A 22691-nucleotide genomic window follows, 5' to 3' on the forward strand; every position below is an offset into this window, starting at 1 on the left:
ATCTCATTTAATACTCATCGCTCCGTCTGAGGGATTATGTGCATTTCACAGACAAGTACCTTGAGGCTTGGAGATGGTAAGCATTTTGCTCAGGGACGCAGGTACTGAGTGGTAGAGGAAGGTACTAGGTACTATCTTCTTAAGTTCAAGAGTTTGTCTGAGGTTGAAGTAATTTACGAGATGGCAAAATGCCTGGAGCGCATGCTCCTTTCCTTTTCCTTAGACCATGGAGAAGGGAGATGCCCCCGTCCCTTCCTGTGCATTTTCCTCTCCCACAGCTTTGCACCCAAACATGTAAGAACAGTTTTGTTACTGACATTAAGCTACAGTGGGCTTATTTTAATATATAGTTTCCAGTCAACAAAAGTAGAGACCTTTTCATATACCAAAACCAAAACAAATAAAAAATGACAATGAACAAAACCCCCATATATCAAGGGTAGCACTGATTATTCCAAATCAGAGAGTAGCTTCATCATGGAGTTTTGGGTTGATGATGCCTTCTGAGTGCGTGTAAGTTAGAGGTAAAGCAATAAATGGGCCACGAGTGGTCCCCATCACGGATGACTTTGTATGCAGAAGGTTCCAAATTTAAGGTCTGGGCCTGACAGTCTCACTCAGCACTACTTCAGACTCTGCCTGGTGGTTTGCTGTCCTCCACAGCTGCTGCTCATGGAGACACCTGAAGTTGGTAGATCATTCAGGTCTACCCTGAGAATCCTTGGAGCTGGCCCAGAGTAACTTCTTTTCACAGCAAATGTTTAAATGCAGTGGAAACTCTCTTAGAATAAGTAATCTAAATTTACTTTCAGGCTCTGAAGAACCTGTTCTCCAGGGAGTACAAGTGAAAGGTATTTTTAGGATGGGCGTCATTTGTCCTAAGGATAAGGTTGGCACTGAGTTCAAGTTATCTTCAATTTTTATGGAGGGAAAGTGAAGTTCTTTTGTCCACAGTGATATCTACAAAGGCTGTTCACAATCAGGGTGGTGGTCCTGAAATCCCTGTGGCCTCTGTTCATGTCCTTCCTAGCAGTCTATGGCTAAAGCAATCATCTGACTGTGGTATAAGCTGAGGTTATAGCTGGTCCATTCCACTGATATTAAAGCAAGTGACATTGGAACAGTTTGGTAGACTCCTAATTATCTAACAAGTATAAGAATTATATATTTTATAATCAGAAACATCTTTTTATAATAATTTTATCAATAGCTCTTTTGCTATTGTCATGATAGCAGGAATGTTTACTTCCCTCTACCCCTTGGTTCAACCCAGTACACATCCACTTTGAGGCGCAGAAAAGAATGCGGCTCTGCAGTCGTGTGCCACCTACCGATGTTTTGGTCAGAGATGGACTGCATATTTAGCAGTGGTCCTGTAAGATTACAGTAGAACTGAAAAATTCTTAGTGCCTAGTGATGTCCTAGTTGTCCTGTTGTAGCACAGTTCATGACTCACACATTTGTGGTGATGCTGGTGTAAACAAACCCACTGTGCTGTCAGGTGTATAAAAGTGTAGCATGTGCAGCTATGTATAGTATATAATGCTCGATGGTGGTGACAAGCAACTGTTTTACTGGTTTATTTATTTATTACACTACTTTTTATCCATATTTTAGAGTGTATTCTTTGTACTTATTAAAAACAGTTTGCTGCAAACAGTACATCACGTTAGCTGCTAGCAGCCTCATGCATCTTGATTACATCATTTTCTCTTCTCCTTGATTTAATCTTGTTTTGTACAGGTTGTAGCCTAGGAGCAATAGGCTATATCACATGGCCAAGGTGTGTAGGCTATACCATCAAGGTTTGTGTAAGTACACCCCGTGATGGTCACACAAGGACGAAATTGCCTAAGCACTCATTTCTCAGAATGTTCCTTAAGGGGCACATGACTGCATGTGGACCTTGTGGTAACTTCAGTAGCATGTTGCATCAATTGCTGTAACCACTGGGTGGCAGGCTGGTGCAGAATGGCAGCACCCTAGGAAACCTCAGTGTTGTGTCTGGTTTCTTTGGCCCTGAGCATGGCGATAAAACCCTTCACATCAGGCTTTTTCTGAATTCAGAATGCAATCTGGACGAATCAAGCATCTGTCACATTCTGGACCTATAGCCCCAATTATTATTTCTGCGCATTTCTGTTTTTAGACCTTCAAACTCGAAAGACTAAGGGTCATATCTTAGGTAATAGAGCTATTTTTTCTATCTTAATGCGATTACAGGGCCCCTTAGATAGATATCTATAACTCAGAGGGGTCATAGTCTAAAATTTGTAGTCTTTTTGGAAAACTCATAGGACCCTGCCATGAAAATATAAAAACACCAGGAGTGGTGATAGGGATTATAAAGAAAGATTCATTAACTAAAGTGCCTGGAGAGACACTGCAGCCCAACAAAACCCCTTTCAGTATTTACAAGAAACTAAAAGGTTTGGGTCTACATTGGCTTCCAGTGGTCCATCCCTGGTTGGGATCCAGTTCTTTTCCCTTTCACCACACTCTTTCCTGCTTCACGGGGACATTGACTCCAATTGTGGCATCCGGTGTCTCAGCTAAGATAAAACAACTTTTGCCCCCATGTTTCTTCAGATGGGACAAAATCTATTTCTGGCTCAAAATGATCTGCCTTAAATGATCTTCAGGGTAGCGATGTTGTTGTCTGGCTCAGTTACTGCCTTTGATGCTTGAATCTTCCCAGACCTAAAGCACTTTCCCTCTTTCCACCTAGCTGTCCTTAGGTAGCTTTCCAGTAGCCAATCTACAGTGTTTATTTCTAAGGGGAGTAGGTGATTCCACAGGTGCCCCCAAACCAAACTGAACAATGGAAACATAAAACAAAGAAAAACCGAGAAGTTAAAATGTGGATAACAGAGCAAAGCAAAAGTATCAGGTAGATGTGACAGTTAACTTTTGGTATAGTTGGCCAGGTTTTAAAACCTTGTCACAGAGTCTTGGTTCTGCCTCCTTTAAAAAATATACACATTTAGCTGCGGCCAGTGTGACTCACTTGGCTGAGTGTCGTCCCACAAACTGAAAGGTTGCCCTTTCAGTTCCTGGTCAGGACATGTGCCTGGGTTGCAGGTTTGCCCCTGGCTGGGGTACGTCTGAAAGGCATCCAGTCAATGTTCCTCTCTCACATCCATGTTTATCTTCCTCTCTTTCTCTCTCCCTTCCCTTCTCTCTCAAATGAAAATAAATAAGCAAATAAAATATACATTTAATATTTAAACTTAGTGTTTTAAAAATTCCATAAAAACATAATGTGAAGACCAAAATAATTCTACAGGACTTAGCAGAAGACCCAAAGAAAACCCAGCAGTCCCCTTCACCTTCCACTGTGGGTTTCCAGAGGAAGGCACTTTAAACTGAGAACTGTTTTCTTGGCATTTTTAGCTCAAGATTCTTTTTTTCCATCAACTCTCCATCTCTTCACTGTGGTTTTAACTAGGTATCTTTCTTAGGCTGTGGTAATTTGGCACAAATTTTTTGGTCGTAATTTTCTTCTTCTCTGTGATAACATTTTTTCTAGTGAATATTATTAGCCATTTTCCTGTTTCAGGTTTTTTTCTTTTAAACAGAATTTTCTTGCATCTTGGTGCAAATTTTGTTTTGATACTAAAATATTTTTGTTATGGAAAATTCAAAATATATAAAGAAGCACAGCGAAGAGTGAAATGAATCCTCCAATACCCCCATCGCCTCATTTTAGTTGTCATCAGTTCACAGCCGTATAATTCCATCTTTGCCTTACTTACTTGTCCCTCCCTATATTATTATTGTTATCAGTAGTAGTAAGTAGTAGTGGAAGACACATAACATAAAGCTTACTGCTGTAACCATGTTTGAGCGTACTGCTCTGTGGAATGAAATACACCCCATTCTTGTGCAGCTCTCACTATCCTCCATCTCTAGTACTTTTTAATCTTCCCAAACTGAAGTTGCCTATCCCTTAAACAAAACTGTACTCATTTTCTCCACAGCTATCCCTGGGAACAGCCAGTAAAATGTACTTCCTACCTTTATGAACTTGACTCGTCTAGGTACCTCATAGAAATGGAATCATACAATATTTATCCTTTTGTGACTTGCTCACTTTACTTAGCATAATGTGTTCAAGGTTCAAACATATTATAGCATGTGCCAAAATTTCCTTCCAGCCCTGGCTGGCATAGCTCAGTGGATTCAGCACGGACTGTGAACCAAACAGTTGCAGGTTCGATTCCCAGTCAGGGCACATGCCTGGGTTGCGGGCCAGGTCCCCAGTAGGGGCCACATGAGAGGCAACCACACATTGATGTTTCTCTCTCTCTCTCACTTTCTCCCTCCCTTCCCCTCTCTAAAAATAAAGAAAAAATATCAAAAAAAATTTCCTTCCTTTCTAAGACTGAATAATATCTCATGGTTTGTATATACACCACAATTTGTCTATACATTCACCTCTCAAAGGACATGGGTTACTTTCACCTTTTGGCCATTGTAAATAGTGTTTTTACGAACATGAGTGTACAGAAATGTCTGTTTGAGTCTCTGCCTTTAATTCTTTTGGGTACCCAGAAGTGGAGCCGCTGCATCATATGGTGGTTCTGCGTTGAACTTGCTGAGGAACTGCCGTGCTGTTTCCCACGGTGGCCGCACCCTTTAACACTACTACCAGCAATGCACAACGGTTTCAACATCTCCACAGCTTCTCCAACACATGTTATGTTTTTTAAAAATAATAGCTATTCTAGTAATTCTAAATTGGGTCCTGTGTTATTTTTGAGGCAAATCCCAGACATCATAATATTTTACTCACAAATATTTCAGTATGTATTACTAAAAAAATAACCCCTCTTTCAAAAATATAACTCCAACCTAAACAATTAATAGAAATTCTTCAACATCAAATATCCAGTCAACATTCACGATTTCAACTATTTCAGAAATGTAATAGTTCTTTTATTAACTGTTTGTTTGGATCTGGAGCCACATAATATTCATATATCATTATTACTTGTTGTCATTCAAGTCTCTTAAATCTAGAGTTTCTTTCAATTCTCTTTATTTTTCCTTGCAATTTATTTGTTGAAGTAATTAAATTGCTTAATAAATTATTCTATAGTCTGGATTTTGGCAATATATCTCTGTAGTATTTAATATTTCCTGCTATATTTCCTTGCAATTGGTAGTTGAATGTAGAGACTTGATCAGCTTCAGTTTCGATTTTTCAACAAGACCACTTAGGCAGTGTTGTGTTCTTCTATGAGGAAACTTACAGTATCTGAATGTCTCCAATTGTGATACTAGTAGTCATTGATGTTCATTGTGTATATACATATGATCCAACATGGTAATTATTGGTTACATGTTGCTGTATAAATTAAATAAGTAAAACTGATCATAATGACTGCTAGTATCACAAAAGTAAACATCCAGGTCTCCTGGTAGAAGAACATAACACCACATAAGTGGTCTTATCAGATTCAAATTAAATAAAATAAAAAATTCAGTTGCCGGTTGCACTAGCCACATGTCAAATGCTCAATAACTCATGTTACTGTGTTAGGGCAGCTATAGAACATTTTCATCAGCATGAAAAGTTCTATTGGACAATAGTAGTCAAGATCAAATAATTCGTTAAGAGTTGCTATTCTATTTCTAACACTGATTTTACATTTACTAGCTGGAAAACCTCTATAACAGGAAGTTTCCCCATATCTACTATTTGGTTACCAGCAATACAGTTCATATTAGAAAATCAAGATGGAGCTTAGTTTATTTCCTTTAATGAGACTAATTCTGCAAGTTAGCAATTTTCAAGTGGTGTGCCAGTTGCAACACCTGACTATTTATTCAGTCAGGGGCACTGATATTTTTCCCTTTAGATTGTCAAATTAAAAAATGACAACAGCCAACATAACAATAGCTGCCCAATGTGAATGAATCAAAATTATACCTATTTTTGTCAGATTGGTGCTGGGGTCCAGCCTCAGCAGGTCTCAGGGTCCCTGAAGGATGGACCACACAAGCAATGAATGAAGAGTCAGACACTCGACTATGTCAAGAGACAGGTCTGACCAAATTCTCCAAGTTTGATTTAAGCTTTATTTTAATAGAGATTGTTACATAGCATGAAAGGAACAGGTGTATGGCATGATCAGTTAAGCAGAAAAAATCAGTATGGAGGTAACTAGGAAAAGTACTGGAAATTCCATAGATTCAGTTATTTTAAACAAAGGTTATTTTGACCAGGAGAGCCATTAATCAGACAATTAGAAATAGCTGTATGTACAGAGTTTTAAATATCTTATTGTTTATTAAAGTTCGTAGAATTTGGCATGGGGCAAAAGGATCCACTAAACTGAGCAGAGGTTATGGGAAATTTATTATAAGGCCTTTGTGATGTACAACTTAGCTATCCACCTTTCATGTCCAAAATATTTCTTTATATACTATGAACTCTCACTCCTTGGTAATTGTTTCTGTGTTCTTAGTTTGTAATAGTTAACCAGCTTCTCCTACTACTTTACCTGTCTAATTCTAATTAATATATATTCCTATCCAAGGTAGAGGAGGGGCTGTTACTTCATGAGCTTTTAGTCATTCAGGGGCTACCCCATTAGGGGGAACTTTGTTCTATGGCCAAGAAATCATTTTGTACAACTTCATTGAAATTATGTGGATCATTGAGCTTGAAATACAGGTGTCTAAAAATCCCACCACCTATTAATCGCAAAGACAAGCATGCAAGGAGAGATAGACAGGAAATCCAGCCACAGTTGCCTCGGCTGTGCAGATGCATCTCATCCATCCCGACCCTGTCAAGAGATGGCTGCTGGTTGGCTCCCGACAGATTGGCAAAAAATATGTTTTTTGGTGTACTACAGAATTTTAGTAATAAGTTATATGTGCCATCACATATAAACTAATAAAGTTGAAAATCACTGCTATAAGGTATAAACCAATAAACCACACTTACATCAATGTAATTATTTAAGTATTGTTCACTGCAGAGCCAACGAATGATTATATACCCTCTGTTTAAAAAATAATGGTTATACTCTTTCCCACCCCAATTTGTTCCCCTTTAGTTTCCAAATCCCCTTCTCTTTCATTGCACTATTTTACATGCTCATACTCACAATTTTCTACCCCAGTTCTACATCATGTTTGTTCTAAGATTCTTTTTTTTCCCTTGAGGGCTATTCCTTGAATTGTTCTTACTGTTGGAGCTTTTCATTGCCTTTTGAGGTTATATATACTTTTCCCTGAATCTTATACCTTCCTTTTCCTTGGCTTATTCCATTGGTTTGCTAAATATGTCCTTCTAAAGTCACTTCTTAAAAAGAGTTTGTAGCAATGTTTTTACTATATATTCACTTGCTTGATAGTTTAGTTGGACAGAGAATTCTTTTTTTTTTTGAGAATTCTAATTTTAAATTTTGTACTCTTGTATAGTAAGTTAAGAACAAGTATTATTCCTTGTTAATTTCAACATTATTCCTTGTCTTTCAGTAGATGGAGTTTCATCCTTTGCCCTTGGGCAAGACAAGAAAGACTATCAGGGAATATTCTGGTATTCTGTGTGGGATTTTATCAAATAGCTTTCAAATAGATGAATGTAAGTGGACATTAATTTCATACATACTATTTCTGAAATGTTATACAATCTGAATGTATAAACATTAAACAACAGATGCTAGGGTGCAATATATAATTTAAATCAGTAACAAATGTTTCAGTGATTCTCCCAAAGCCAGCCTCACTGGTCTGAGAGGGAGGAGGTAGGAGTAAGAATGGTTCCTCTATCATCCCAAGTGACTCACTACTCAAATTTTTTCTTCTCATTCCCACAACATCAGGCTCTGCTGGTTTAGGGGTTTAGGTTCCCAAGTGAGGAACTCTTCCACTGGGGGTACTGCAGTGGTTCAGTTAAACCGGCAGCTGAGATTGCTACCTGGACACTTGGGGCTCTTCATGCCAGTGAACCAACAGCCAAGGGGTCACTCTGCTGGCTAGAGTGATTGAATGATCCCTGAGTGTCAAGCAGTTGCCACTAAACAAAGGAAGTAAGGAGCATTTCTAGAATGCAGAAGATATATTGGGACATCTCTTCCTCTTCCCCGGTCCTATGATTAAAATCAATGGAAAATATTCTGCAATCCCAGGAGGACTGCTAATGGCTTGAAGACTTTGGGAATAAAGATGTGGGTCACTTCACCGTGTGAAGAAACTTGGCCAGCTTAGATGCTTACTGAGGGTGGAGAAATAGGTGGTGGGAGAGGGTCACTGAAAACACTGTCTACTGCCATGCCACCAGTAGCAGAAATGACTTTTATTCCAAGATGCTCTTTTAAAGACTGCTTACCAAAGCAATATAATTTTTGTTGTTTCCTTCTTCAAGGAAAAATAATATATAGTTATTATATCAAACTTGGCAGATTTGGTAAAATCACCAGGATACTGGTAACATTTTGGTTACTGTCCTTCAAGTCTCTCTCCAAGTCATACGTCTATAATGTGTATGTCCACATGAACATATTTTAGCTTTATAAAAATAGAATCACATTTAAATTGTCATATAAACAGACCCCCCCTCCCCCCCCTCCCCTCTAAAGATAAATAAATAAAATCTAAAAAAAAAAAAAAACAGACTTCCCCTAACAGCTTATCATAAATACTTAGCTCTAAATAATTAAATAGTTTCCAATTTAAGAGCATCATTTTAAATTACTTTATGGCATTCTGTTGTATATCATAATTATTTAACCCAATACTTATAATTTACTCTCAGATTATTATCAGTTTTTCTTTTTTTTAAAAATTTTTATTTAGGTATTTTTCAAGTACAGTTTTCTGTTTATTTCTCCCATTCCAGCCCACCCCTCCCCCATGCACCCCACCTCCCTCCCATTTCTACCCCCCTTAGTTATTGTCCCTGTAGTTTTTCTTAATTAACTAAAAACATTGACAAACATATCTTTACTTTTTAAAATAATTTTTGTTTTTAAATTACAGTTGACATACAATATTATATTAGTCATTAGACATTCATATAACTTAGGAAGAGATACCCCCATGAGTCTAGTGTTGTCTGACACCATGTGTAGTGTCATTACAACAGGACAACTTTCCCTGTGCTGTACTTCACATCCCCACGACTGTTCTGTAACTGCCAATTTGTGCTTCTTAGTCCCTTCCCTCTTTCCACCCCTTCCCCCAACCCTCCTTCCATATGGCAACCATCAGTTGCTCTCTGACTCTGAATTTGTTTCTGTTTTGTTTGTTCATTTATTATGTTTTTTAGATTCTACATACAAGTGAAATCATATGCTATCTGTCTTTTCTCTGTTTGACTTCACTTAACATGATACCCTTTAAGTCCATCCATGTTGTTGCAAATAGTAAGGTTTCACTAAAAAAACCCCTGGTTTTATTTATTTATTTTTAGAGAGAGGGTAAGGGAGGGAGAGAAACATGGATCAGTTGCCTCTTCAACGCGCCCCGACCAGGGATGAAACCCTCAGCCCAGGCACAGGCTCGGACAGGAATCTAACTGGCCACCTTTCCCCTCCAGGGAACATGCCCAGCACACTGAGCCACACCTGTCAGGCCAGGTTTCACTCTTTTTATGGCTGAGTAATATTTCACTGTATATATGTAGCACATCTTCTTCATCCATTTGCCCATTGATGGGTTGCTTCCATGGACAATAGGTTGGCTATTGTAAATAGCACTGCAGTGAACATATGGGTGCATATATCTTTTGAATTAGTGTTTTGGGTTTCTTTGGGTAAATACCCAGAAGTGGAATTGCTAGGTCCTTTTCATCTCTTGTTTTACATCCTTTGTTTTAAAGTCTATTTTTCTGATGTATTGCTCCCCAGCTTTTTTTCGCCCTTCCCATTTGTGTGAAATTTCTTTTTCAATCCCTTTACTTTCAGTCTGTGTGTGTCTTTTAATCTGAAGTGAGTCTGTGTATGTACCACATATATGGATTTTGTTTTCTTATCCAGTCAGCCATCCCATGTCTTTTTTAAGCATTAAAACATTTTTACTGATTTTTTTTTAGAGAGAGAGGAAGGGAGAAAGGGAGAGAGAGAGGTTATTCCATTTATTTATGCATTCATTGATTGATTATTGTATGTGCCCTGCCAAGGGGTCAAATTTACAACCTTTGTGTTTTGGGATGATGCTCAAACCAATTGTAGCATTTAATCCATTTACATTTAAAGTAATTATTGATAGGTATGTAGTAATTGCCATTTTATTATTCATATTTTGGTTTCTTCATCTCCTCCTCTTCCTTTTTCAAGTCTAACATTTCTTGTAATACTAGTAGCTTGTGATAAAGCCCTTAACTTTTTTTGGTCTGAGTTCATTAAGCCTTTTAACAAATTTTTATTGAGTAGCTACTCTGTGCCAGACATGTAATAGCTTCATCACTGTGCAAATTCACATGGTTAAATTTTTCATGTTAAGCTTTTCAGTAAGTGTATTTTGTGAAAAGGAGGCATAAACAGAGAGGATGCATCCGTTTAAAAACCTGCACACACACACACACACACACACATCTGCACAGATTTAATTTTATTAAAAAAACTGGGCAGTTCCAAGTATTTCTAGAAGTCTTCTGGGAATGCAACATTACCAATGAATCTTCTGGAGTCCCTCTCACATTCACCTGCCTCCAGAATAACTCTGAATTTATTGATCCATCTTACACAGTGAAGCCTGAAAAGAATTTTCTCCAACTTCCTTTTCCCACCAAAGTGCCCCCAAATTGCCTCTACCTGTAGATACTCTGGTGCACTGTAAGCTGACGTACAGCAGAATCTCAATCCCCATCTCAAACCTGCTGAATCGCTGTCTGCATTTTAATGTAATTCTCATACACAGTAGTTTGAGAAGCACTGATTTAGATTTGATACTTGGCTCGCACTCGACCCTAGTCCTTCCTTCTGAACAACAGAGATAAGGAGACCAGACTAGTAGTTAGCAGCTGTGTCAGAGACAAGATCTGTACCCGCGGATCCACTTACATACTTTCCCCTATACCCAAGCCCTGCCCAGACAGGAAATTCGCCGCTAAAGATAGGCTGCCTGTAGGAGACATAAGGACATAGGAGACCTCCAAAAGTTGTTGAGCTCCGTGAAAAAGGGTGGAACAGGAAAGGGAGGAAAGTAAGTTCCTGGATTCCAAAAACCACAGTTTGTCTAGGTGCTACTTTCTCCCTTTTTAGCACATAACTTTGTCATGAGACATTCCTTTGCTGACCTCTTTTCCTTTTACATTTTGCCCTGATTAAAAAGTCACCAACTAAAACTTTTCTCCACGAATTAGAAACTTTAAGTTGTCTGGGCCTGAATGTTCCTGGTTTTGAACAGTTTCTGGCAGTTCCTTGCCTTTATGGTGTAGTCATGGTGAAACCTGAGTCATCTGAAGATGGTGTCAGTGCCAAACAAACTGGCTGGAGAAGGAGTTGCTGACAGCCAAGGCAGCAAAGGAGCTGGAGATAAGTAACCTTGGGCACCAGGGCCACTCGCCTTCCCACAGGAGAGCTAGCCCAGGCCTAGCTGTGTTGACACAAATCGCTTCACACTGTACAGTTCTAATGAATACTTGTCTGTTGCAAGTGTGTTTAGACACAGTGGAAAGTATAAAGCATCTCCCCAATTGTTTCTTAGAGTTCCAAGTAGCAACACCTAACTTTTGCATGTGCCAGAATTTTTTTGTAACCTGAGAAACAACGTTTTCCTGGTGAGGTAAATAATATACCTCAATTTTTGTTTTAAGGTAATAAAGTTTTCTCCCGTGCACATTCATATACACATTAAACAACTACTCAGTAAATGCACCCCTGTTTGGGGGTGTGTGTGTGTGCACGCGGGCCATTTCTCTAAAATTCTGACTCACAGTCTGGAGGACAATGATGAATTTTTTTCCACTTCACAAAGCTGCTATGAATTTTTCCTCACAAGGATGTGCCTGTTTACTCACTCTGGACATCGTTAGTAAAGCGCTACTGTAAACAGCCGGAGAAACCCGTGGGCTGGGGAAGGGGGCGCCCCGCGTACTCCGCGGGGAGCAGATGCTGGGACCAGGTTGGACTGACCGCAGTAAGAGACGGCTTTCTGACCCTCCTGGATTTGCGACGCTTGCCAGAGCATCGAGAAGCGCCATTTGGTGCGGGTGGGAGGGGTGGAGCCACCAAGTCCTGTCTCAATTTAGATCTCTCCCTCTGCTTTTAGGCGCGCCCATTTCAGACTGCTGAACTCGAGTCAGTGGGGGGAAGAAAACGTCAGGGAAGAGGTGGAAAGCCACACCCCGCAGTGCCCGCGAATTTCCCCGGGAGCCGACGGTCGCCCGAGCAGTCGCTGCCGAGATGCGGGGCCCGTGGCTTCTGACCGCCGCCCACCTCGTCTGCGTGTGGACCGCAGCGCTGGCCGCAGCCCCCGGGTAGGAGCGCGGGGCGGGCGGGGGCGCGCGGGGCGCGCGGGGCAGGACGCGCTGTCCGCCTGGGCCGGGGCTGCGGGTGGCGCCAGTAGCTGTTCAGCAGCGGGTGGGAACCGGCCCACCGGCCCACGGCGGCAGCAGCCCCCACCCAGGCACTGGCCAGGAGGTTTGGCCATGTGTCGAGTCAGCTTGGCTCTGCAGGAGACAGTTACCGGTATTTTTTTTTTTTCCCCATGAAGTTGTTTAAGCGTTTCTCTGGCCATAAGTACTTTCTAAAGAGAGTCATTTTATTTTTAGTCCGCGGAGCCTCTGCATTTTTCTAAGCTGCTCCCAAACAATGTGCGTGCCGTCTTCTCTCAAAGACAGATGATACTAGTTTTTCTGAACAAGGTGTCTCAACTTTGGCGTTGACAGAGTGTAGCTTAGGTGACTCAAGTGTAGTTCAGGTGCAGACATTGTAGAAAGGGTAACTACCGAGGCACTTAAGTAATGGAAAGTGCCCCACTCCTAAAGGTTTTTACAGTTGATCCCCGACTCCTAGCTTGTGCAGAGAAAATGCTGCTTTAGCGATTTTTCTACTCTGCTACACCTGGAAATCTCACCACTGATAGTGAAATGTCTGGTGGTATATTTCAATTAGTGCTATTGGTTAGATCTTTTCTTGGGCAAATACCCAAATATAAAGGTTTTAGTAAGAAATAGGCAAAAATCTATGTGTGTGTGAGATCGTGTGTTTAAGCCAAGAAAAAAAAAATCACACTGGGACGAGATCCACTGTGAAAGAGAAGTTTAGAGGCTTGCAGGTTGCCAGGAACTTCTGCAAGCCCCAGGGTGAGCCTTCTCCACTCAGGCTCGTCCTGTGCTGTTGGTGGTTTATAAGATGGAAGTAATAACACAGACCCTACTCTAGTTGTACACGAATTACTGTATTAAAATTGATTTGGGGGGGGTTACTGTTTCTGTGACATTTCAGTGCAGTTGCCAAACAGAGCAGCAGCGCAATATTAATTGAGACAGTTGCAATCAGCACAATATACGAAGTCTATCTCACTGTCTATAAAATTTGAGGATCACAAAAGAATGGAGATGTGAAGATAAAAAATGTTTTCTCTTTGTTGGGGACTCTTAGGCCCAGGTTTCTGGTGACAGCCCCAGGGAGCATCAGGCCTGGAGGAAATGTGACTATTGGGGTGCAGCTCCTGGAACACAGCCCCTCGCAGGTCACCGTGAAGGCCGAGCTGGTCAAGGTGGCCGCAAACCTCACCATGTCTGTCCTGGAAGCAGAAGGAGTCTTTGAAAAAGGTAAGAGAAGCAACATAGAGTTTTACCCTTCTACTGTAATAATTGGAACATGTTAATAAAGCTATTAGGTAGGGTAACAGAGAAACCCCAAATTTGGAATGGCTTACTTAATGTTCTTTTGTTCCTGGAAAGTCCAAAATGGTGTTCTTGGTTGTTCTTCCAGTGGCAGTTCAGAGACCAAAGTTCTTCCATTTTGTGGCTCCATCATCCTGCAGGGAAAGAACAATGAAATTCTCATGTGGGAGGTTTTTTTGAGCTAGACCTAGACATGGCTCATGTCATTCTTATTTGTCTTTTATTGGCCACATTCAGTTGCAAAGGAGCCTGGGAAATGTAGGCACATTTGTGTCCTAAAGAGGAAATGGGTATAGTTAACAGTCTGACACAAAACTGTATTTATCAGGTATACTTTACTAAATAGGCCTATGGGGGAAAAGCAACACAATAGTTAAAAATTCAGTTTTAGGAAATATTTCTTAATTTTTATTTTATTAAAATTTTTGTCTAAGTGTATTTTATTGATTATGCTATTACGGTTGTCCTTTTTTTGGTCTCCTCTTTATTCACCTCTGTCTTGTATCCCTCTGCCCTCCAGCATTCCCCCTCCCCCCTTAGTTCATGTCCACAGGGTCATACTTGTAAGTTCTTTGGCTTCTCCGTTTCCTATACTGTTCTTAACCTCCCCCTGTCTATTTTGTGCCTACCATTTATGCTTCTTATTCCTTATACCTTTGCCCCCTTCCCCCCCTCCACCACCTCCCCACTGATAACCTTTCATGTAATCTCAGCAATTCTGTGATTCCGTTCCTGTTTTAGTTTTTTGCTTACTTTGTTTTTGTTTCTTTTTTTAAGTTCAGTTGTTGATAGTTGTGAGATTGTTGTCATTTTACTGTGAATAGTTTTGATATTCTTCTTTTTCTTAGATAAAGCTCTTTAACATTTCATATATATATATTTTTAAAGATTTTATTTATTTATCTTTAGAGGGGAAGGGAAGGAGAGGGAGAGAAACACCAATGTATGGTTGCCTTTCGTGCGTCCCCTGCTGGGAACTGGCCTGCAGGGAGTCTGTCTGCAACCCTGGCATGTGCCCAGACTGGGAATCGAACCGCGATTGTCTGGTTCGCAGGCCCGCGCTCAATCCACTGAGCTACACCAGCCAGGGCAACATTTCATATATTAAAGGCCTGGTGATGATGAACTCCTTTAACTTTACCTTATCTGGGAAGTACTTTATTTGCCCTTCTATTCTAAATGATAGCTTTGCTGGATAGAATAATATTGGGTATAGGTTCTTGCTTTTCATGACTTTGAATACTATTTTCCAGCTCTTGTTGCCTGTAAGGTTTCTTTTGATAAATTAGTTGGTAGTCTTATGGGAACTCCTTTGTGGTAACTCTCTCTTCTCTTGTGGCTTTTAAGCTTCTCTCCTTATGTTTAATCTTGGGTAATTTAATTACTGTGTGTCTTGATGTGTGTCCCTTTGGGCCCAACTTATTTGGGAGTCTCTGAGGTTCCTGGACTTGCATGTCTATTTCCTCCACCAGATTGGGGAAGTTTTCTTTCATTATTTTTTTCAAATAAGTTTTGAATTTCTTGCTCTTCCTTTTCTCTTTTTGGCACCTCTATGATTCATATGTTATAATGCTTAAAGTTGTCCCAGAGGTTCCTAAGCCTCTCTTCATTTTTTTTGAATTCTTGTTTCTTTATTTTGTTCTGGTTGAATGTTTATTTCTTCCTTTTGTTCCAAATCATTGATTTGAGTCCTGGTTTCCTTCCCTTCACTGTTGGTTTCCTGTATATTTTTCCTTATTGCACTTCGCATAGCCTTCACAGTTTCCTCTATTTTGTGACCATACTCAACCATTTCTGTGAGCATCCTGATCACCAGTATTTTGAACTCTGCATCTGGTAGGTTGGTTATCTCTTCATCACTTCTCTTTTTGGAGTTTGATCTGTTCTTTCATTAGGGACATATTTTTTTGTCTAGTCACACCAGTCTAGATGAATGTTTCTTCTTTAACTCCTTGGTTGTTGGACTTCCATACAGTTTGATTTTCTAGCACTGTTGGTTGGTTTTTGTTTTTAACTTGGTTGTGTGAGCAGGCAAAGCATATCTACTATGCCTCCATCTTGGCCAGAGCTCCCTTACCTTATAGAAAGTGATTAATTACATTATGGAGAGCTCTGATGGCAGCAGGTTGGCAAAGCAGGGGGGCTGAAATAGTTAGCATTTATTTATTTTTATTTTCTATTTATTTATTTTTAGAGAGAGAGGAAGGGGAAAGAGAGGGAGAGAAACATCAGTGTGTGGTTGCCTCTAGGGTGCCACCCCCTGGGGAGCTGGCCTGCAACCCAGGCATGTGCTCTGACTGGGAATCGACCCAGCGACACTTTGTTTTGCAGGCTGCTATTCAATTCATTGAGCGACACCAGCCAGGGTGTATTTCTTAATATTTAAAGTAACAGAAAAAATAATGTAAAAGTGGGAGCCATTTATGAAAGAAACTACATCTCTTGTTTCAAGTTTGTGTTGTAACCTGGCCTAGGATTATTGGGTCAATGAATATCTTCTTTTCAAATACTAAGGGGAAAACAATTCTTTGGTGGGGGGGCAGGGAAGTAAACTTTTTTTTTTTAGCAAAATAACATTTATTATATTTTTTCTAATTGAAAGAGTAATTAATAATATATGCTCAGTGCTTACAACCTGTTAAACACTGAAAGTAAAGAAAATAAACAAAAATCACCCATAATCCTATCACCCAGCTATAAATGCTGTTAACGAGAAGAATCTTTAGATGTTTAATCAGAAGCCAGGAATTGAGGCACAAATTCCTATTACAATGTTGAGTTATGTTAACAAAAATTATGTAGGGCACATAATGAAGGATGGATTGAATTTCACAACAGTTCATTGTGGTATAAATATTTATACTTTACCAGCGTAGAGAAATTAACACAATCATGAAATGAGATAAAATCTAAGTGGATTGATATTTATTATTCTTTCCTCACTGGAAGTTGATTAACTGGGTGGATAAGTTTGGGACAAGAGTCAGGAAGAGGTAATGTGTGCAGGGGCCGGGGCACTTGGTCAGGAAGAAGGGAGGCCTCATTTCCCTGGAAGAGGAAGTGTCGCTTAGTGCTTAAGGTCTGAGACTGAGTCTCAGCACAAGTCATATGATCTTGGGCAGGTTACTTAACTGCTCGGAGCTTCAGTTTTTCTCACCTGTAATCTGGGGATAATGAAACTTAATTTCTAGGACAGTTACTAAGTCAAAATCAGTATTTTAACTTGAGTGCCTAACAGGCACTCAAAAAACAACAGCTGTTAATATTATAAGGAGCATGTCATGTAACAATCCTAAAGAAGAACATGCAGGAAGCATCGTTACCTTTTTACATGAGGCAGACTTCTACTTTCGTTATTGAACCATTATTTCTGAAAATGAATGAATCCGGATCTTATGATAATGGCTAAAGAAAATATTGAAATATGAAGCCACAGCAGACAATGGTTAAGGTAGTTCTGCATTCACTATTACTTATTAAGAATTATTATTTTGGCTCTACAATGTGGTAGTTTTACTGTAAGGCAAATGTAGATGATTCTGATAAATGTTTGGGCTTTGCTTGGATGTCTGCGAACTCTTAATCTAGAATTTTCACTGCATTGTCTTTTCTGCAATTTCCTTTATCTGTCTCCTTTCCTTTTATCTGCAAATAGTAGCCACGTTGGGGGTGCATGTTATTGCAGCTTGGTTTTTAACTTTATTCTTAGATTTTTCTTTTGGGAGGAGAGTGAGTCCATCACGTGCTTCAGGGAAGGCTAAAGCACTTAAGACTAGGTCAGACAACACTCCTGGAAGCAGGATGGATCTTTGAAAAAGAAAGATTGAAAATGTGTTTCTTTTAGGGTCTGTTTTTGACACTGTTGATACACAGTTTCACTGAAAATACCATTGCTGGGAGCATGATTCCACTTTGAAAGGAGAACGCTATTCTGTTACCAGAGGCTGTGAGTCATTGTTCTCACAGCAGATGCTTCCTGGAACGTGAGGACTTAGGATTCAAGACATTTCTGCCTTTGCTTTATCTGACTTCTCCAGTTGTAACTGTATGTAGATGAAAGAGAACTTCTAAATCAGTGAGGTCTGGATCATGCTAGGATTCATTTTTATTCATTAAAAATTTTTATTGATTGATATTTAAGAGAGAGGGGGAGAGAGAGAGAGAAGGGAGCATCAATTTGTTGTTCCATTTATTTAGGCATTCATTCATTGATTCTCATACGTGACCAGGGATGGAACCCGCAACCTTGGCATATAGCTCAGTTGGTTACCCAACTGAGCGACCCAGCCAGAGCTCATTTTTATTCCTAATTTAACCACATTGCACTTTAAACCACGTAAACACAAACAAGTAAATACATTTTAGGTCTGATTATTTCATCACTTTTTTATGAAGCCCTCCAAGAAAAGGTTGATTTTAATAAAGCTTCATCTTGTAGCACAGCTGGGTGAGGATGGGGACTGTTTCTAAGTGGCCATTTCTAGCAGTACCTGTCTTCTTAGAAATTCAGGGGCAGGGTGGTGTTCACCATAACTGGGATGCATTTCTAGCTTAATTTTTGTCAGAAATAGTAATAGCTAAAGGATTTGAATTGTAGAATTTGAATATACCTTAATAAGTGCTAAAGGATTTGAATTGTAGAATTTGAATATACCTTAATAAGTGCTAAAGGATTTGAATTGTAGAATTTGAATATACCTTAATAAGTGCAAAAAAGTATGGCTTGTCCTCAAGGAAGAGTTCATGTGTGTGAAGACCTGGGGAAAATTCTGTTTGCATTTATGTCCTTGAGGCCAGCAGCATCGATTGCATTGTAGTTCATTTTTTCATTTGTAACGTATTCTACATTTATTAGGGATCATTTATGTCTTTTTGAACCGGAGCCCTTTAGAAAAAGTGTTTCTGCTAAATTCTGTGCAGTTGTCTAAAGATAGATTAATGTCTTTTAAGTGGTGAGATTCGGACATTCAAATGTACTGGTCATTATCAGTACACCGCCACCACCACCATCACCATCACCATCATTAGCAGTCTCACTGTCTCTTTGGTGGATAGCACTAGCTAGGTTCATCCATTGCATTAAAGAGTAGAACGTCTCCTGGTCAGCGCCCGCTGCTCTGGAGGCACCATTTATTCATAGTGCCAAGGCCACTTCTATCTTCCCACTGAGGTGTTGGGGTGAGACCTGCTCTCTGCGTGTGTCTACATTCTTTAATAACATGCTTTTTCTCTTTGAGCTAAAAATCTTGTAGCGTTAGTGGGGCACTGACCTTCTATTTTTTTGAGAATTAAAAATTCTTCTTAATTTGTCCTCTATGGTTTTCTCTCTTTTCCACATTGAATATGTGGTATGTCATTTTTCATCTAGATCAAGTAAGGTTGGGAAATCAGTGGTTCTTACATTGGGATATTAGCTGAAAACTTTAAAAAAATTCATTCAGTACTGGTGGGAACAAAGCTCCTGATCATATGTTTCATAACTTGTAGCTCAAAATCAGCGCCATGGTTTTTATGAAAGTAGATTAGTGAGGGTGGTGTGTGGGCAGGTCTCCCCGGGCAGGTTTCCACAGGCAGCGCTGCTGGCAGAGCCCAGTCTGAACTTGCAGTTATGTGAGGGTTATTAAAGGGTGTGGGCTGTTCATTCACTTGTCTTTGCTGTTGTGTGTGGCCTGCATAAAGAGGTAGGTGGTGCCTGAGGATACAGGACCACCGTGTAGTAACCAGGATGCACTTGGGCTCGGGAGCCAGTCTGCCTGAACGCACATCATTCGTGGTTGTGTGGCTGTGGGCAGTCATGATCTCAACAGGCTTCAGTTTTATTATCTGAAGAATGGCGGTTTCTGCCTTTGACAGTTATGTACCTATTGTAAGAATTAAGTGAGCTAACATGTTTAAAGCACTTAACAACGTGGGAATGAATCATTCAGGAAAATGGTAGCTGTTGTTATTAGAAGAGAATTGCAACCATCATGTCAGAGGCAATTATTAATCACCTATTGGGACAGTCTTGAACTCTATAAAGGACACATCACTAGGAGAGAATGGGAAAGGATTTAATGTATTAATTACTGTGATAGGGGACTTTCTGCATCATATTTAACTTTAATAACCCCATGAAAAAGGCACTACAGTGACCCTAAGAGAGAACAAGTAATTTTCTTGACAACACAGTAGTAAATGATAAAGCTTGAATTTGAATTTGGTTCTGCTGTTTCTGAATTTGAAGGATTTCTACTGCCTGGAAAAACATGAAATAGTTTTCATTTGCTTTATTTTAGAATATCAGTGCAAAGTTGTATCAGTCATTTTCTTCTGAAATCATCTTCAGCCCTGGATGGTGTGGCTCAGTGGATTGAGTGCCCGCCTGTGAACTGAAAGGTTGCTGGTTCAATTCCTAGTCAGGGCACATGCCTGGGTTGCAGGCCAAGTCCCTGTTTTGGGGCATGTAAGAGGTAATCAATCAATGTTTCTCTCACACATCGATGTTTCTTTTCTTCTCTTTCTTCTTCTTGACCACACTATCTAAAGAATAAATAAAAATCTTTAAAAATAATTTTAAAAAATCGCAAAACTATGTTCATGTTTGCTGGTGGGAGTTTAGTTCTGAATCTAATGAAACATAATCTGGATCTGAAGAATCTCAAGATGCAATTTTCTCACTTACTGTGAGCTTCACAGAATTTTGGGGCTGGACAGGACCTCAGAGAGAAGCCAGTTTGATCACCTAATTTGTGACTGAGGAGGCTGAGATGTGGTGATTGGTGACTTGCCTAAGGTGAAATCACTTGTTGGTGGGAACAGATTGCAGGTCCCCAAATTTGCAGTCCAGTGCCATTTCCATTATATTCTGGGAAACTTCCGTAACATACGGAGAACCGTGTGTAAGACCAAGGATATATTTGCAAATATTGTTTTTTTAAAAAAAATTATTTATATATCTATCTATGTATTGTTTTTAGAGAGGGGAAGGAAAGGAGAAAGAGATGAAGAGAAACATCAATATGTGGTTCTGCAACCCAGGCATGTTCCCTGACAGGGAACTGAACTGGTGACCCTTTAGTTTGCTGTCCAGCACTCAATCCACTGAGTCACACCAGCCAGGGCATGGGCCTGCCTTCCTTCCTTCCTTCCTTCCTTCCTTCCTTCCTTCCTTCCTTCCTTCCTTCCTTCCTTCCTTCCTTCCTTCCTTCCTTCCTTCCTTTCTTCTTTCTCTCTCTCTCTATTTCTTTCTTTCCTTTTTTGATACAGAAGGAAATAAGGCTAACTAAGGAGTTTTAAAATGCTGACCTGCATTTTTGTGCAAGTTTCTTATTTCAGCTCAAGGTGGACTTTCTCGTTATGGACCAATGGTTCTGCACCGGGGTGAGGGTGGGGATAGGGCTGGGGGCCTCATAGATCTTTCTCAAATTAATTTTTGTGGCTGTGTTTCTCAAAGTTTAAGTCGTAGCCTTGTGGCCACCCCATGAAGGCAAGGGAAAGGTCTAGGAATCTAAACTTTATTTTAAGCAATCACCACAGCTGATTCTTAGACATTTTAAACTGAGGACAACACTCCTGTAGTATCCAAGGAATTCTTCTTGATCCAGTACCAGACACCCCGAGTGAGAGGCATGTCTTTGCAAGTTGATGATGATTCACCGCAGCTGAGAGAAGGCCCCCTGCCAGACTTCCGTATTTGCCTTTTAAGCAGCCCCCTAACCTCAGCATTGGTGTTAATTTTAATCTGGAGAAAGACTTGGGTTCGATCATGAATCAGTGACTGAGTGAAGTTGGAAGTGAACATACTGGTTCTTTAAAGTTCAAGATACATGTTTGCAGTAAACGTTTTGCAGCTTCTCTTCTGACAAGTAATGAGTCACTGTTCCACTGACTCACTGAGGGTTGTGGTGGAAATAGAAATCAGATCCTAAGGATTTGGGCTGAGTGGCTGTTGGATCCTTTATGTGACCGATTTTCAACCTTTTTCATCTCATGCAAGCATAAGCTAATTACTAAAATTCTGTGGCACATTAAAAATATATTTGTTTGCCAATTTGACCAAAAGATAGGTATAATTTTGATTTGTTCATACCAGATGGCTGTTATTGTGTTGGCTATTGTCATTTTTTTTTATTTGACAATCTAAGGGAAAAGAGGTCAGTGCCCCTGACTACAAAGTCAGGTATTGTGTGTTTTAAAAATTCTTGCAGCACACTGGTTGAAAATTGCTGCTTTATGTTTTTAAGAGGGCTTTGCAATGCTGAAACTAGTTGTTTCCCTGGTGACATTTCTCCCCATTCATTTATTATTTGCTCTGCGTGAAATGTGAATAAATGAGGGGTGGGGAATAAGAGGAAGGAAGGCATTAGAGAAAGTTTAGAGGTTTTGGAAGGATAACGTATAATAAAAGTGCAGAAGCCTGGAGAGTTTTTATTTTTGTTTGTATAAAAAATTCAGTGTGGTTTGTAAATAGTACTTATTATGCGTAATCCTGTACCTAGTACTGTTTTACCTTTTAGATCCAGAGCGATACAAATATCCATTCATAAATGTTCCACCTCTGCTGACGTATTGGCATTTTAGTGGGAACAGTTACTTCTCATACTGGAGAAGAGAAGGGTGTGCCAGAGGAAAGAGCCAGTGGCTGAGAGTGAGGTGGTGAGAAGGAGACAGAGGTTTGTGTGTGTGTTTTCTGGAAAGATGTTACATTCTGCTTTAGATATAAGTTTGAGGAGACACTCAGATGGAGATGTTCAGCAGGTAGTTTTGAAATTGTAGGGAGGGAGAGAGTTTAAGGCATTGTTTTCACAGAGGCAGGCAGTATGTGAAATGAAGTCTTGGTGGGAATGCATGAGAGGCGCCGGAGAGACAATGCTTCTGAAAAGAACAAGACTAACAA

General features: G+C 39.9%; 1 protein-coding gene across 1 annotated transcript in view; it reads left to right on the forward strand.

Moving 5' to 3' along the window:
• The first annotated feature begins 12242 nt into the window (after nt 1-12242).
• CD109 (CD109 molecule) overlaps nt 12243-22691 on the forward strand; it is a 118796-nt gene continuing 108347 nt past the window's right edge. Inside the window, exons 1-2 of the mRNA XM_037147406.2 lie at nt 12243-12439; nt 13566-13738. Coding sequence (XP_037003301.2) covers nt 12366-12439; nt 13566-13738 — 247 coding nt within the window. The 5' untranslated portion in view covers nt 12243-12365. The remainder of the gene's footprint in view (nt 12440-13565; nt 13739-22691) is intronic.

This window comes from Artibeus jamaicensis, unplaced genomic scaffold, assembly GCF_021234435.1.
Source record: "Artibeus jamaicensis isolate MK-2021 breed Jamaican fruit bat unplaced genomic scaffold, CSHL_Jam_final contig_1127, whole genome shotgun sequence".
Lineage (NCBI taxonomy): Eukaryota > Metazoa > Chordata > Mammalia > Chiroptera > Phyllostomidae > Artibeus > Artibeus jamaicensis.